Source organism: Salarias fasciatus, chromosome 7 (genome assembly GCF_902148845.1).
Source record: "Salarias fasciatus chromosome 7, fSalaFa1.1, whole genome shotgun sequence".
Lineage (NCBI taxonomy): Eukaryota > Metazoa > Chordata > Actinopteri > Blenniiformes > Blenniidae > Salarias > Salarias fasciatus.
The window spans coordinates 920,518-937,277 of NC_043751.1; the positions used below are offsets into that span (position 1 = coordinate 920,518).

Genomic DNA, 16,760 nt, shown 5'->3' on the forward strand with positions numbered 1-16,760 from the left:
GCGGAGCGTCCACCTGCTGCAGGCTGAAGTCGGTGATGTTCACCAGCTGGTTCCCCCTCCTCGTCACCGCGCTGATGTCCGCCCGGAACCGGATGTCCTGCACCGGCCACATGCCCAGGTTCAGGACCTGCTCACAGCACAGAGGACGGTCTGAGGTTCTGAGGCTCCGGTGTGGACCCGGGTCCGGCGGCGCAGCCCGGCAGCATGATGCTCCCTCCGCCCTGCCCGGGAGGGTTTCGGTATTTCTGTTTCCTGTCTGGACGTCTGGGAGCGTGTGTGGAAACGGTGTGTGTTGAACTCACAGAGTAGGTGAGGCTGAAGCTGGTGGAGCCGGCGTCTGACTCCTCCATGTCCGGACTGATCCGGAACCCGGGGGGCCCCGAGCCTCTGGCCGCCGGAGAGCCAGGTCCCAACATTCACAGGAAGAACAGAGCAGCAGCAGGTTTACTGATGAAGGTCACATGTTACAGCACAACGCCTGTGTGTGTGTGTGTGTGTGTGTGTGTGTGTGTGTGTGTGTCACCTGTTGAAGAGCAGATCAGCCTGATATTTCAAAGGGAGGAAGAGATCGTTGGTGTTGTCATCCAGGTATTTCTCCTGTCCTTGACTGATACACACACACACACACACACACACACACACACACAGTGTGTAAGCTTCAGGGACGGTGGTGTGTGTTACCTTCCTAACTGCACCCTGATGTCCAGCTGTTCGGCAGATGTTTGCTCTGCAGTTCGCTCTCAGCCTAATAGCAGGGGCGCTCCAGCAGGGGGCGCTTCCTTCAAACTCCCCTTCGCCCTGCCCCATGAGCAAGGCACAGCCGTGTGTGCTGCTTTCTTCAGGGAGCTGCTTCCCACTGCAGGAGGTGAGCTCAGGCAGTCTGGTTCTCTTAACGCAGCAGATTCAGTCTGGATCCATCAGACGGATCCAGACTGAATCTGCTGCGTCGGTTCAGATCTCTCCAGTCTGCCTCAGAGCTTTCATCAAACCTCCAGCAGTGCTGGTCAACGTGTGGCGTCCGCCTGAACCTCTTCCATTCAGAAGGTTCTGGCTGTCCCTCCTGGACTCACCTGCTGGCTGTGATCACCACCTGGACGTGATCCAGGAAGACGGAGCGGCTGAACTCAAACTCCAGGCGGAAGTCCACCTGGACGGAGGAGCAGAGCCGGGTCAGGCGCCCTGCAGGTGAAGCCGCTGTGTGTGTGTGAGTGTGTGAGTGTGTGAGTGTGTGGGTGTGTGGGTGTTGAGCAGCAGACTGGCGTTGCTGGGGGGCTGGCAGCGTGGCGCCATGTTTACAGCGAGACTCGTCGGGGTCACGACCCGAGTCAACGCTGCTCCCGTCAGTCGCTCTCATCAGCTGGAGCTTCCCAGGTGGGGATGAATGAAGCAACGCTCCATCAGCTCCATCAGCTCCATCAGCTCCATCAGCTCCATCAGCTCCATCAGCTCCATCAGCTCCATCAGCTCCATCAGCAGGCCAAGCTCCTGCTCGGCCGTCTGCAGCCTCACTGCCACTGAATACCCAACTCATGTCTGACCTTTGACCTTCACAATTACATCTTTCACTAATGGTCAAACAAATCAGTTGGATTTTTCTTAAATTTACTTTACAAGTTTTCTACAATTCTTGTGTTTTCCAGGTGCTTGATTACAAACAAAAAGTCTCAGAATATTTTTTCTTTTTTAGTGCTTCCTGCTCGTTTTCCTTCATATGTAACTTAGACAGTAAATGTCGGTACTTATTTTATTCATTTAACTGTTTTATTCTTATTTTGCTTTTCCATTTTTTTTTTTTTGCATTTTGAAAAAAAGGAACTCAAGCAAAGCAAACTTCAAACAGTGTGACGTTCTCTTCTCACCCACCTGGGCTCCAGACTTCATGAAGGGAACGCTGAGGTTGCAGAGCCTCTGGCCGGCCAGCCTGTCTTCAGAGTCACACTCAATGTAGATGTCTGACAGGCCCTGTGGGGGAGGGGCAGAGAGAGGCGTCCTGTGGGGTCAAAGGGTCACCGCAGACCGAGTCAGACTCCGCCGGAGGCTTTGCGCACCTTGACCCCGACGCTGGAGAAGAGCAGGTTGGAGGAGAAGGAGAGGTGGATGGCGGGGCCGTACGCGTTGTCGCCCGCGTTCTGCAGGCGGGAGAACACCATCAGCCTCCTCCGCCGGGACTCCACCACGTGCGTCGCGTCCCCAGCGGAATGCAGACGGCTGCAGACGGAGCCGGACGCCGTTCCTCCCGGGCCGCAGAACGTCCTGCGGGCAGAGGGTCGAGCGAGCGGCGTGAGAGCGAGCGAGCGCCGCACCGACACCGGGCGCCGAGCCGCCGACTGACCGGACGTCCGGCAGGTCGGCGGAGCTGCTGAGGACCAGGTCGGGCTGGCAGTCGTCCTCCTGCTCACAGCCGTTCCAGAAGAGGAGCTGCAGCAGGAGAGCAGAGAGTCGTGGCGTTGCAGCAGAGCCTCTCACGTTCGCCACGCTGTCGGGTTTCATCTAGCAAAGAGTCCAGCCTTCAGCGTCTCCAGGACAGACGAGACTTCACCTCGGTCCTCAGGCTGGTTGGCCAATCCGGGTCCAGCACCGGTCCGCCGTCTGCGTTCTGCAGCCCCGTCTCCATGGCAACCGCAATGGGTCGCCCATAGTCCGTGTTGTCCTGCACAAGTGAAGTTTTCACACTTAAAGAATTGTGTGTGTGTGTGTGTGTGTGTGTGTGTGTGTGTGTGTGTGTGTGTGCTGTCTGACCTGCACAGTGAAGCCCAGCCGTTGGCACCGGCTGTCCCCGGCCTGCAGCAGCAGCGCTCGCGGCTGCTGTCGGTGCGGCTCGTCCAGGACCGCCCGCGGCGGGAAGCGCTTCTCGTCCAGCACCAGGCTGTACCACACACCTGAGCCACCAGCAGGGGGAGTTATGTTCTCTCTCTCACACACACACACACTCACGCATGCACTGAGCAGCACAATGGGAACGCTAACACCACCGAGGAAGCCAGAGGAAGTGCCGTGACCTTCACTACAAGCTGTGTCCAAATACTCCAGGTTCTGAGAGAGTTTCTGAAACGTCAGGATTGGAAAACTTTCACCTAGTAAGTATTTCCATGAACGACGCCATAAAAATGAAGAGTGCGTGTTGTTTGGAATGTACTGGCGGTAAAATGAGATCTGATTTGGCAGCGGAGAGGAGAGCAGCTGCCTGTATCGAGACGGCAGTGACGAGAGAGAAAGAACCACAACAAACAAATAACATCATCAAGGCGCTGCCAGCTTCTGAGAGCAGGAAGCACAAATCATCCGCCGCCGCTGCAGCAGGGTCCGCAGGAAGGCCGTCATGCCGGCGCTCTGGAGCTGTGGACGTGGCAGCAGCATCAGAGATGGAGGCAGGAAACGAAGCCTGAATTCAGAGTGTGTTCAGACAATGACACACAGCCTGATGGAGCCAGTTCCTGACGCTGCCGTCGATGTGCTGAGGAACCTGGACCCAACCCTCTAACCCCATAACCCTAACCTAACCCCAACCCCATAACCCTAACCTAACCCCAACCCCATAACCCTAACCTAACCCCAACCCTCTAACTCTAACCTAACCCCAACCCCATAACCCTAACCTAACCCCAACCCCATAACCCTAACCTAACCCCAACCCTCTAACTCTAACCTAACCCCAACCCCATAACCCTAACCTAACCCCAACCCCATAACCCTAACCTAACCCCAACCCTCTAACTCTAACCTAACCCCAACCCTCTAACTCTAACCTAACCCCAACTCCATAACCCTAACCTAACCCCAACACTAACCTAACCCCATAACCCAAACCTAACCCCAACTCCATAACCCTATCCTAACCCCAATCCCATAACCCTAACCATAAACAATATAACTCTAACCCTATAAAGCCAACTCTAAACATATCCTAACAATGATGTAGCCTTAATGTAACCCTAAGCCGATAACCATGACCCCAACCTAACCCTAACCCGTCCAAACACTCGTCAGGACTCTGACTCCATGTGAGTGTGTGTTTGTGGTGATGAGTGTGTGAGAGAGGAGCTGACAGACAGGAGGAGAGGAGGAATGACGGTGTGAGGCTGGAGTGATGGGGTAGTCGGGGGGAGCTGGGGGTAGTCGGGGGGAGCTGGGGGTAGTCGGGGGGAGCTGGGGGGAGTCGGGGGGAGCTGGGGGGAGTCGGGGAGTGCCAGGGGAGCAGTGACACACTCTACCAGCAGCTGGCTCGGGTTAGCGTCTCACTGAGGTTTCCATGCAGCGAGCCCGCAAATCTGGAAGCCATTAAACAGACACAGCTTTACAAAGTCATAAGAGGAGATTCTACCAGCCAGGAAAACACGGCGACACTTTCTGTGTTCTGAAGCACAGAAAAAACCCACCAAAACATCTGGGTACGCACAGCTGGGAAACTGCACAGCTTTTATAATGTACACACTTCAACATGTTCCCCTTCATTTAGCCGAAGCAGGCCCAGCATTCCTCTGAAACCATTTCAGAAGTGAAACTATCTCCAGCGGTGTTTTGGTCAAAGCCTCATCGACAGCCGTCATGATGGGTTGAGGAAGTCAGAGCGTTATTAAACAATTCAACCATAAAATCTTCGTGAAACCAGACAGAAGTCGGCGTAGCGTTCCCAGCCTGCTGTCCACATGACAAAGATCAGAATCACAGCCGTGCGGCTCAGATTAAACATCCAGGAGCATGCTCCACCTACCGACACCACCCGTGCTCCTGGCGCTGGAGGCCAGGGTCAGACAGACGATGGCGGACATGCAGGTGGCCTCCTTCCCTCCCCGCTGGCAGTCCTTGTTAAACATGTTGACCTTCTCCGGTTCAAAAGTCAAGTTGGCTTGAATCCAGACCACAGGTCGCGACCTACAGCGGGCGGAGCAGTGAACCTGAGCACCGGACTTCCTGTGTAGAGCAATTCGAAGCCCGCATGAGGAGTCACTGACCAGACGACGACGGCAGCTCCCAGGGCTCCCACTGCCAGGTCCACCAGCCCGTCTCCGTTCACGTCCAGAACGCCGTGAACGCTCTGGCCGAAGTACTGCAGCCCTGCAGAGGCGTCGGCTGCAGACAGACGCTGTGGAGGACGCCACGCTCTTTAATGCCAACACTACTCAGCATTCTCAGGCAACAAATCGTCACAAACGACTTTGCAGAACGGAGAACACAGGGCAGCACACAGTGATGAGAAGTGCGGCGATCGGCCTCTCTCTTCCACATCAGGAGCTAAGGTTCTCTCTTTCACCAGCAGTATGTTTTCTACATTGTTTGATATGTTGCCATGGTAACATCAACATAATCTCATTTGTGATATAATCTGAAAGCCGACAACAGAACGTTATTTTCCCAGTTTCGCTGTCACATTGAAAACAGCAGCTGTCACTTTCACTACTGCCTGGAAATCGTAGCAGTCAGGCATCAGGATGATCCAGATTCCTACAGGGGCCGAGAGATGACCTTGAATTCTAGTGTTTAATTTATCTAGAATTCATTCTAGCATAGATGATTAATGGTACAGAAAACCAGACAAGGAAAAGAAAAACTCTGTCAGCACCGGGCCGAACCAGGAAGTGGTTCAGACGGTGGATGTCAGACAGGAAACTGTTTTACTGACAGACTTGATTTGATGGTAACGTTTAAATTATTTTTTTCGTTCTTCCTGATCAGGTCCTACCTACCTGTCTATGTTGTGGCTGAATAGCTTTACCCCGGCCAAAGAATATGTAGACCGCCCCCTGGTGGTCATCTTCCAGCGGCGCTCCCACCGCCAGCTCCCTGAAGCCGTCCCCGTTCATGTCGGGTATCTGAGCCAGTGCAGAACCCAGACGGGAGTTCTGAGATTGGTCTGTTATCTCCAGCGCCCCCTGCAGGACGAACGATGTCTGGAGAGGGAAACCATAAAAACAAGCAGATAGCATTCAGCGAGTTACAGGAATAGCTGTTCTTTTAGCCAATATTAGATAAATTCATGTCCTGCATAGATTTTGTGATGAATGACATTCCAAAGAGACCAAACAGAGTCTGTTTCTTACAGTTGTTTTTACTGATTCACCTTTTCCAGTGGAACACATCTTGGAAAGCAGCAGAATGGCGACCTTTGAACCTTGAGCCGCTTCACAGCCTCCATCCTACCTGTGAGCTGACGGAGTAGACGTAGACCTTCCCTCTCTCCCAGCCCTGGCTGTAGTACATGGGCGCTGCCACCAGGAGGCAGTCCGTCTTCTCATCGCCGTCTATGTCCATCGACAGCAAGACGCTGCCAAAGTACGACCCGATCTGCAAACACGAGGGCCAAACACAACGTTTTAGCTTCTGTAGCGGCAGGAAAAAACAGAATCCAAGTGCTAAAATGTCAGCGGATTTTGTAACTGTTAGTCCATAGTGTGCTTTTATTTTGAAATATTGAGTTGAAAATATTAACTCTTTTTATCCATCCTTGTCAATCTTCCAACAAAATTCAGGTAAAACACAGAGGAGTGCGTAATAATTTTTTTAGCCATGTAATACCAGTTTATGACACAAGATGGAGCAGCGAGTCAGTCTCCTGACATTCAGACAAAAGGAGAAGAAGCAGAGAATCAGGACGACTTCAGCAGTTAACAGCAACACACACACACACACACACACACACAGTATACAAACAAAACACAACACATAATTGTGTGTGTGTGTGTGTGTGTGTGTGTGTGTGTGTGTGTGTGTGTGTGTGTGTGTGTGTGTGTGTGTGTGTGTGTGACCTGCTCTCCCAGCAGCGCCTGCAGCACGGTCAGGTCTCCGGTGTTTTTCATGGTGAAGACGATGACCTTCCCGGTGTGGTTGAACCTCGGCGCTCCGGCTACGTAGAGCTGAGAGCCTCTGGGTGAAATGACGGAGCCCACAGAGTAACCTGCAACATGCACACACACACACACACACACATACACACACACACATACACACACAGCATCAACAGGTCATGGATTCTTCCCTTTAATAACTCTTTGAGTTGAAGCATAAACATCTTATCTGACCTGAAAAATTTGCTTCGAAACAAACAAAAAAAACCCTCTTTCCAGCCACATCCTGTCAGTATCCACCCTGTATCTTTATGGTTACCCAGGTAGGCAGCGTGGTCCTTCAGCTCGTCGGGAAACTCGTCCTGGTAGGAGGACTCCGGGGGAACCACCTTCCCCTGTCTGGTCTGTTTGAGCACGGCGCCGTTCCAGTCGTAGGCGCCCACTGCTCCCAGCAGGACTCCGTCCTGAGGGGAAACCACGGACAGCTCCGTCAGACCGGCCTTCAAGCTGTGGCACCACGGTCAGCGACACGCTAAAACCAGGAAATAAACCGGCTTTCACAGAGATGTGCTAAAATAAAACAGCAGGTTTGTTCACGTCAAACTGAAGAGGCTGAAACGGAAACAGGCTCATCCAGGTGACTTCATAACACTGCAGCCATGTAACGCTGGATAAACAGCTGGAAAACTGGGAATACAGAGAATTCTTTAACATGAGCAAATGAAAGTTATCTTTGTTTTGGTTGAATTTTTTCTGTATTAAACCTTTGAATGAAACATCATCACAGTGGTTAGAACAGAGGATGAATCTCTGTTATCCATGTTGTTGGAGATTGATCTAATTTGACTGTTTTTGTTGTTGATCCTGTTTTTGTTTCAAGTTAAATGAAGATTTGTTGAGTTTAAATGTTTTCCTTACTTTTATCTATGGATGAAAAATGTTTATTTTGTTTGATAAAAATCATTTATTCAGTTACGACGGTTTGTGAAGGTTTTCCGTCGTGTTTCTCTTTATCTGTTCAGGGTTTGGGTTGCAGGTCCTATTCAGGGTCTGGTTTCCAGGTTCTGTTCTGGGTCTAGGTTCTAGGTTCTGTTCGGGGAGACTCTGCCTTCCATGGTTCCAGGACCTGGACCGGGATGACGGGGTGTACAAGGGGGTTGTTTGGACGGGATACAGATCCAGTGTCGGTGGAAGTCTGGCTCAGATCTGGAGCTCCAGTCTGCTTGGATCAGATCCAGGTCTTTCTGGATCTGGGCAGGTCTCACTGCTGCTGTGCGATGGATCCAGAAGAAGTCTTAATCCCTACGAGTTGACCTAGGAAGTGGACCTGGTCTTGGACGAACCTTCTGAGCTGCTCTTCAGAGTTTTTTCCAGTCATAAAACTGGACAGGAAGTGAAGCGATGTCCCAGGCAGACGGCGTTCCAGTCTGAGATTAACTGGTCATATTTCAGACCGTTCAGCTTGACGCCGCCTGTCGATATTTCATTTGCTGGCTGCTGCTTCGGCTCCAGCCGGCTCCAGGTGTCTGCTGATCCACACTGAAGACCCGTCTGGAGAGACGGATCGCTTCTGAACCGCATTCAGACGACGGTTCAGCGCCGGGCGACTCCTGTGAGCCGACGGCTGCACGGACGGAGGCGGTCTGACCAAACGCTCTGCCTCTGAGCTCAGAGATCAGAGCATGACTGATCTGTGCGTCCCGTTTGTTCTCGCAGGTCAATGCTGCTCTGGGTTCCCTTCAGCTGTCTTCAGCTTCAGTTCTCACTCCGACACTGGAGTTCAGTCAAATTCCACCTCACTGGAAACACCAATATTTACCTTCCTGCTCATTTTCACAGCGTCTGTCTTCTTTTCGTTTGGCCTGTTTAGACTTGAAGTGACTCCCACCGGAACTTTCATGCTTCAGGAAGTCTCAGTTAATGGACGACCGACTGCTGAACGTTACCATGAAATGAATGCTAATCGAGATAACTGAGAAATAATTACAAAAAAAAACCCTTTGAAATCAGCTGGATTTCTGCATAAATTGGTCACAAAATGAAAGCGTCGAAGTCTTTGTTCAGTTGAAGACAGGAGGATGTGACCTGTGGTGTGCAAAACGAAACTGGTACTTCAGTCCGACCAGTAATGAAGACTGGATCTGAATTTGTCGGAGACGTTTTTGTTTGCTCCTGTTGCTGAATGTTGAACCACAGACGATCGATGAATGTGCCTGAAGGAGAAACGCCGCCAACACTCACTTTGACGAAATGCGAGGAGAATCCGGCCTGAGCCATCTGCAGCCCGAACCGGCAGCCCTGAGAGTGAACACCTGCAGGACAACCCAGCATCAGACTGCATGAACGACCCGGAACACACACACACACACACACACACACACACACACACACACTCTGACTGGTGGTGTGAAAGGACCTGACCTCCGCTCTGTGGACCCACTTTCGGGGGGCGTGGCCACAGAGTGGGCCATGCTGCTCACTGACCCTCCAGGGAGAAGATCCTCTCTCCCAGAGCGTCCACGATGTCCTTCAGCGCAGACTCGTCCGTCACGTTGAAGAAGTGCGTCTCGTCAGGGTCGCTGGCGATGAATTTGATTTCCTTCAGGAACGCCTCGGGGTTGATTCCTCTGCGGTTGTAATACCCCAAAACCTGGACGAGAGACAGAACCAGGAAGAACAAGCTGTTTGGGTGGAGAGGGCGGTGGGTGAGGCGGGGCGGGGGTCAGGTACAGGAGGGGCGGGGTCAGAGGGCAGACGAGCGAGGGACTCACAGCGATGGCGTACATGGTGATGTTGTCCAGCTCGCTGTCGGTGACGGCCTGCACCAGCTGAGGACTGTCGTGAGATTCACCGTCCGTGATCACGATCATCACCTTCTGGGCTCCGGGCCGGCCGCCGCGCCTGAAGGCCTCCGTCCTGCAGGGTCAGAGGTCGTCCAGAGAACATGCTGCTGAGTTCACGCTCTGGTCTGTGATGGAGTCTGGTTCCAGCCGTTCTCCACCAGGTCCTCTGAGCTAGCTGAGCCACCAGTGAGGCTACACAGTCTCCATTAAGTCCTCTGATAATAACGGCCAGTAGCAGAGGTCATGTGACACGCTGACGGTCTGGATCAGCTGGGATCACAGGCAGCCTCCTCTGGTTGGATGGTCGGGGGCGTGGTACCTTGCTACGTTGATGCCCAGCGCCGTCCGGGTCTCCTCCCCACCCCTCTGGCTGATGCTCCTCGCGGCCTCCACCACGTCCTCCACCGTCTGGTACTCCCCCAGGCTGAACTCATGGACCACTGTGGACCCGTACTGGACCACCCCCACCTGCAGCCAGGCACACCGGGGCATGACGGAGAGCAGGGAGAGCACAGCGCTGCAGGAGGTGGTCGGATCAGTGGTTTGTCTCTTTGTCACGTTTCTGCTCCTCATAAGACTCTTTCCTGGGAGTTTACTCGAGGACATGCAGTAAACGGCCACAGCGTTCGTCCACCTAGAGGCACATTGGAGCTGTTCAGGATGTTTCAGCTGGGAAGCTCGACACATCAGCATCGTCTGATCAGCAGAACTGGTCCAGTTTCAACAGCTGATATTTATTTCTGTCTGTTTCCAGTTATGGGAGGGTTAGGGATGATTTAAGTTGAGAAATTAACACCATGTCGATTCCAGACATGCCGTTATTCTGGAGGACAGGAAACCAGCCTCTGGCTGCAGACACACAGCTTCTCAGCTGAAGCCAGATGACCTCTGACCCGTTTGGACCTGCTCTGAACCTTGGTGGTTGAGCTGCTAAAGCAGAGCTGCACAGTGCCATAGGTCTGTCCATGTTCAGTCTCCATCCATCAGTTCGTCCCAGGCAGACTCCAAACCAAGTCTTGATAAACTATTCCCTATCCACACTGACAGTACAGGCATACGCCATAATGCAATGCACATGTCTATCAGTACAGAGGGTCAATAACAGCCCAGCTTTGAGGCCATGATCACCGTGGAGGCTTCTGCAGGACGGAGACAGACTGACCTGTGTCTGACCCGGACCCATGTAGAACTTTTGCAGGACGTTTATGAGGAAGTCCTGGACCTCGTACCAGGGATAGATGGAGTTGGAGCCGTCCAGGACGATCACGATGTCCATGAACGTCTCGCATCCTGCAAGATGGACAAGAACCAGAGGAGACAGGGACGAAGTGAGGAAAACACTGAATGACAGATGGAAGGGATTACTGATGGATGGATGGATGGATGGATGGATGGATGGATGACAGATGGACTAGTGGAGGTCATTACTCTGCAGGGCGGGGGCGATGATGTTGGAGTGTCTGAAGTTCCGGCCCACTCTGGAGCAGATCCCTGTGCTGTACAGAGAACTTCCACACTCGTGAGACCAGAGCGGACCGCAGGCCTGGCTCCGCCCCACACCCAGGGACAACATGAAGACAGCAGAGGAAACAGGGAACACTCAGCACAGGACCGGACGCCTTCTGGACCACATCCAGCTTCACGTCCTTCATCAAACGGTGTAAAGGATGAACGACTGAAGGGGAACTCACCACAAAGCTGCTGTCTCTGGGGTTAGAGGTCAGCGTCAGGCCCAGCCGCATCCCGTCTTTCCTCTCAGAGACGTTTTCTGGGGAAACTCTCCCTGTTCACCAGACAAACAGAGTTATGGAGAGAGAGGCTCTGCCTCTCTGACTGAAGGAAAACCAAAGCTGTGATCCACACTGAGAAGCAGGATATTCCCAGAGCGAAAACTCCTCAAACACTCCTGCATGTGGAGCTTCAGCTGCTGGACGAATCCACTGGAATGATAGGTTTGGATGCTCTGGTTGACTGTTCATCTGTGACTCAGAGATTCTAGCATATCATGAAATCTGGTGCCAAACATAGAGACGTGTTTATGATTCAAACCAATTACAGGAACCCTGAAGAAACTATAATGATCCCAACATTTACAGGAAGGTCACGACATTAGAGAGAAATATCAGAAAATGTTTGTCCCGTCAGGGTTTTAGAGTTTCTTGATGTCTGTGCTGCAGTCTTTCAGTAGAATCTACAGGACAGATAAAGATTTCTCTGCTTCCTTATTCAGCTGCAGGAAATTAAATGTTTTCATTATGGTTTACTCTGATTTACAACTTTTTTTAAGCCTGTCTAAAGGAGGGACAGGAAAAATGGGAACGACTTAAAAAAAATACATGAATTAATCAAGTCAAGACAGCTTTTTTATACAACCCGTCTTTCTGCCACATCTTTAAAAGAAATAAAAACACCGTCAGCTTGGATCCCTCATGAGGGCCTCAGCAACAGACCAGGAGATGATGGACCGGTTTCAAAATAAAAGCTGAAACCTTCATTGAGACGATGACATGAGGGAGAGAAGCAGGTGAACAGCGAGTCAGCCGGGAATCAGACCAGAGTTCATTCAGAAGGTCGACCAGCCAGACTCAGGAGCAGAACGCAGCTCCAGACTTTCCCACGATGCTTTGAGGCTCACCCAGGTTGAGTCGGGCGCAGGTGGCGGAGTCCCTGGTGTCCAGAGGACATTTGTACACGTCACCCGTCTGCTGCTTCCCGGTGGCTTCGAAGGGCGCGCCGACCAGCAGCCTGCACACACACACACACACACACACACACACACACACACACACACACACACACACACACACAGGATCTCATCAGCATGTGCTCCAGAATGAGTTCAGCCGAAGCAGGTTCCACAAACACAGATCATACAGCTCAAACAGAAGCAGCAGCTTCTGACAACACCAGAGTGTTTTCAATATTCTTCAACACAGTTTAACGTTCAGAGGAGAATTTAAAGAGTTTACAGTCAATAAACACATCAGGAACCAACACACCATGGAGCGACACGCCCAATGGAAAGCTAACTTCAAGGACAAAAAAACTGGCTCAATGTGAAGCATTTCAATAAATGTGTGTGTACCAGTGCTGTCAGCTTTAATCGCAGTTACAGTAATTCATGGAGGGCTGTCAATGTTTTTTTTTTAAATTGCAATTAATCACAGAATCAGAAATAGGGTTAGAAATTGGCTAAAAGAACAGAAATATGAGAGGAAAGTGATTTCCTGTCTCTGAGACTTCATAGTTTCTCCTCCTGTTCAGTCTGAATTCTGAGCATCAGATTCTTCATCTGAAGCTTAAAATGTTCCAAACATTCTCCTGTGGCGTCGATGTTCTGGAAAGTTCTACACTGACAGAGAAACAGGGCCTGGCCTTCCCTTGAGCAAGTCAACTTTTAAAATACTGGATGGTTCAAATCCCACATTAGTGTTTTCTGATGACAAACTGCTCCACTGAGGTTAAAAGAGTCAGAGAAAGACAGTTTTCTGCTTTAAACTGGTGATTTTGTGTGTTGATTACAAGTTCAGAAATGATGTAATGAATCATGATTAATTGCGATCAGACTTGAGATTAATTAGTTAAACTTATTTAATTGATTGGCAGCACTAATCTGTACATATGTATTTATTGAGTATTGCAGTCCAACCACGGCTGTAACGTAAGAGACCAAAAGATCCCAGGAATACACCGAATCCCCTTCAGTTTGAGCTCCAGACGCTTTAATGCAGGTGGATCAAACAGCTCTTCCAGTCAAGAAGCTCACAGACTCACAGATCCACAGATCAGCCATAGTTCAAACAACAACTGTTACTGGAATAAGGAAAAAGGAAAACTGGCTGTGAAAAGAGGAAGCCTTCTCCTGAAAGCAGCTTCTCTGTCCTTGTCGTGTATTTTTATTTCTGCTGATCCTCGGAGTTTCTGAAGCTTCATCGTGACTCACAGATGTGAATATTTGGAAAATTACTTCTCTAAATAAGTTTCACTGAGACTAAAGGTGGTGGTTTGTTGTTTTGATTTTAAGTGTGGATAATCAGCTGTGAACCTTTTTTCAGACTGAGCAGTAAAAATTCTCAATCAAAATCAAAATAGAAGAAGATTTGATTTTTGTCCTGGGAGTGAACAGAAGCTTCAGTGGCTGCAGATGATAAACGGGAGGGGAGCAGACGGCCCGAGTCTCCTGCAGCCGCCGAGAGTTCACCGCTCAGACATCAACACTGGAAACTGATTTAAACCCCTTCTGATTTATAAGAACACGCAATGGAAAGAAGCAGAGGCTACAGACATATTAATACCGGGTTTATTTAAGGGTAATGAAGGAAAACTGACGGAAAAACAAGCTTCTCAGTATGGACTCATGCAAAACCATAAATATAACAAAAGTTTATAAAAAAAAAAATCCAATAAAATCCTGAAACGCCCAAGTTGCGTCTTTTCTTGTTTACAGATCCCAGCCTCCAGTAAAAAATCTCACAATGTGGAAAAGATGAGGAAATCCAACCTTCAGCCGTAAATATTTACTATGGGAGGAAAAAGCAGCAGCAGGAGGCTGCAGGCTGCAAAGACTCTTTTACAGGATTCACTCCTTCACACCGGTCTGCTGACGCTCAGAGCTCCTGCCTCCTGCCAGAGGTCAGAGGTCAGACTGACAGAGGAGAACCCAAACTCTGGACTCCTGTCAGGAGAGCAGGCTGTCCTGTCCAGCCTGCCTGCTTCCTGCTTCCTGTTTCCTACTTCCTGCTGCAGCTTCACACTCTCCTCATTCAGAGGAAGAGCTGCCTCTTCCTCCTCCTCCCCCTCCTCCTCCCCCTCCTCCTCCTCCTCCTCCTCCTCCCCCTCCTCCCCCTCCTCCTCCTCCTCTTCCTCCTCTTCCTCCTCCTCCTCCTCCTCCTCCTCCTCGTTGTGACGGTAAACCCCCGGCCGCGGCCCCGGAGAGGACGGCTGCTGTGGCGGTCTTGTTAAACCAGGTCCTGCTGCTCGATGTCAAGCTGCCGGCCTGTTATTAAAGTTATCCAGAGTAAACAGCTCCACATGAGGCCAAGGTGCATTCTGGGAAGAGGCTGTGACTCACAGACCTGAGCAGACGTGACCTCTGTGTCTGACAACGCGTCTCCGGTCCGCATCTGAAGGACCGGATGACAGACCACATCCCAGAGAGCCCCGGGCCCAGTTCACCTGGGTCCAGACCACCTGGGTCCAGACCACATCCTGCGGCCTGCACTCGTCCCAGCATCCCGGGGGTCATTTCCTGAACAGGTGCTTTCATCGACCTTTAGGTAACGACCTCTGAACTACGCACCAGCTGGACCTGCTCTCCCTGCTTCATCGGGCCGTCTGTCTCTTAATTACCAGCAGGATCTGGTCCTGTGGTGTTTCCTGTGTGTGTGTGTGTGTGTGTGTGTGTGTGTGTGTGTGTGTGTGTGAGTTGTTGCGCGGTTTGTTTTTTCCTCTGCAGCTCCTACAGGGAGATGTGCTGCAGTCTGCTGAAGCTTTATCAGATGAAACACTTTTCCCGCTGCTTCAGATTTCAGTTGGACTTTCTAACAGAATGGGGTCAGCTGGACCTGATCGTGTGTCTCGGGAGACGTTTTGTCACATTTCATGCTGATGGTTGGATGTTTAATCCATCTGAAGCGATTCATCCTAAGTTTCCCTCATTTCTCTCTTTTTGGATCGTTTTGAATGTTTTTTTCAGGCGGCCTTCTGTAAAGCACAGTGGAGGCAGCATCATGCTGCGGGGCTTCTTTAGGTTTGCAGGTATAACGGGAACAGATCAGTCTGTGTTTCATTGAGAAATGTGTTCTAGAAAAGTGTTTGAGGAGGCTGAAGGAAAGGATGGAGAGTTTTAAAGTGATTATCACTGAATCCTGACCTCAGACTCTCAGTCAGGACTGAAACAGTCAAATGAATCAGAGAGGGAAAAACAAGAAGCTGAGCTCCACCAAATAAAACTGGGTGTAGAGATTTCCATTCTTTATGATTTCATGTGTTTTTGCCTCCTTACAAAAGGAGGAGCAGATCAAATTCCTTCAGTCTGGCAAAGTTTTCTGAATCTCTTGTGCTGCCGCTGCTCAGATTTTCCTTTTCTTCAAGCAACTGATTTGAGAGCAGATTTGATTCTTGCATGAGGCAGTCGGGACTTTAAATAAGATCAATTCACACTCAAACCTGGATCTGAAAGACCTGCATCATTCCTACAGACTCAGATCTCTGCCTGTCCAACAATCCAACCTGCATGCTGCTCTTTGATTCTGTGTGGAATAAAATGAAACGAGTGGATGAAGGAAAAGTCCACACTGGCTCTGAGTCTGAGACATTTCTTCTACTGTAAATAAGTCAGTGTTGTAAAATTGTTGCAGAAGTGAAGGGTTAAAGGTCACGGGATTGTGACAGTTCATCACTACAAACCTTTTCCATGTGTGCAAAGATTTAAACGAGAGAAAGACAGAAAAACGAGGAATGTTCCACTGTTACCCTGATCATCCCGCCAGTCAAACACCTGAGGAGCAGAAACACACACAAGCGCGCACACGCGCACGCACACACGCACACACACAAACACACACACACACACACACACACACACACACACACACGCACGCACAGGGGGATGATGGGTTTCTCAGAGGGAGGCTGGGGAGTAACAAACCGCAGCACATAGTTTCCAGATCCTCGCGCTCGTCTACCTGGAGATGTGGGACGAGCTGCTCGCGAGACAAATGCAAATTCTTTCCACCTCTTTACCTGAGACTTCAAAGGCCGAGGGGTTTGTAATCCTGGAGGATCGCGAGGCATTTGGCTGGGCTAAAGGGTTTCCAGACCACAAGACTGGAGATGTTGCACAATCTCAACAAGACGCTCAGCCCGACTGCAGGGAGGAAAACAACCAGCCGGAGCTCAGAGGGTTCCTGGAGGCCAGAGCTGGTCTCTGTGGGATCCGGTCCGGTCCAGCCCCCCTGGTTGGACCCGGTCCAGGCCCCGCATCCCTCCTGTACTGAACTCAGGGTGACGGAGAACCGGAGCTGATCCCGGCTGCACAGGGAGAACATGCAGACTCCTCACAGAACGACCACAAGGAACACCCGGTTCCAGTCAGACCCTCAGAGCGCTGCACCGCCAGACGCTGCTCAGCTGG

General features: G+C 51.0%; 1 protein-coding gene across 1 annotated transcript in view; it reads right to left on the reverse strand.

Moving 5' to 3' along the window:
* The window catches only part of LOC115391779 (integrin alpha-11-like), a 28,323-nt gene that overhangs the window by 2,153 nt on the left and 9,410 nt on the right, over positions 1-16,760 (reverse strand). Inside the window, exons 3-26 of the mRNA XM_030096128.1 lie at positions 12,261-12,370; positions 11,317-11,408; positions 11,054-11,168; positions 10,788-10,915; positions 9,945-10,093; positions 9,554-9,698; positions 9,267-9,432; positions 9,024-9,094; positions 7,102-7,246; positions 6,744-6,892; positions 6,139-6,282; positions 5,685-5,888; positions 4,953-5,083; positions 4,718-4,872; positions 4,337-4,354; positions 2,740-2,879; positions 2,540-2,650; positions 2,333-2,418; positions 2,049-2,253; positions 1,864-1,962; positions 1,071-1,147; positions 524-607; positions 303-387; positions 14-127 (exon numbers count right to left, since the gene is read on the reverse strand). Coding sequence (XP_029951988.1) covers positions 14-127; positions 303-387; positions 524-607; positions 1,071-1,147; positions 1,864-1,962; positions 2,049-2,253; positions 2,333-2,418; positions 2,540-2,650; positions 2,740-2,879; positions 4,337-4,354; positions 4,718-4,872; positions 4,953-5,083; positions 5,685-5,888; positions 6,139-6,282; positions 6,744-6,892; positions 7,102-7,246; positions 9,024-9,094; positions 9,267-9,432; positions 9,554-9,698; positions 9,945-10,093; positions 10,788-10,915; positions 11,054-11,168; positions 11,317-11,408; positions 12,261-12,370 — 2,923 coding nt within the window. The remainder of the gene's footprint in view (positions 1-13; positions 128-302; positions 388-523; positions 608-1,070; positions 1,148-1,863; positions 1,963-2,048; positions 2,254-2,332; positions 2,419-2,539; positions 2,651-2,739; positions 2,880-4,336; positions 4,355-4,717; positions 4,873-4,952; positions 5,084-5,684; positions 5,889-6,138; positions 6,283-6,743; positions 6,893-7,101; positions 7,247-9,023; positions 9,095-9,266; positions 9,433-9,553; positions 9,699-9,944; positions 10,094-10,787; positions 10,916-11,053; positions 11,169-11,316; positions 11,409-12,260; positions 12,371-16,760) is intronic.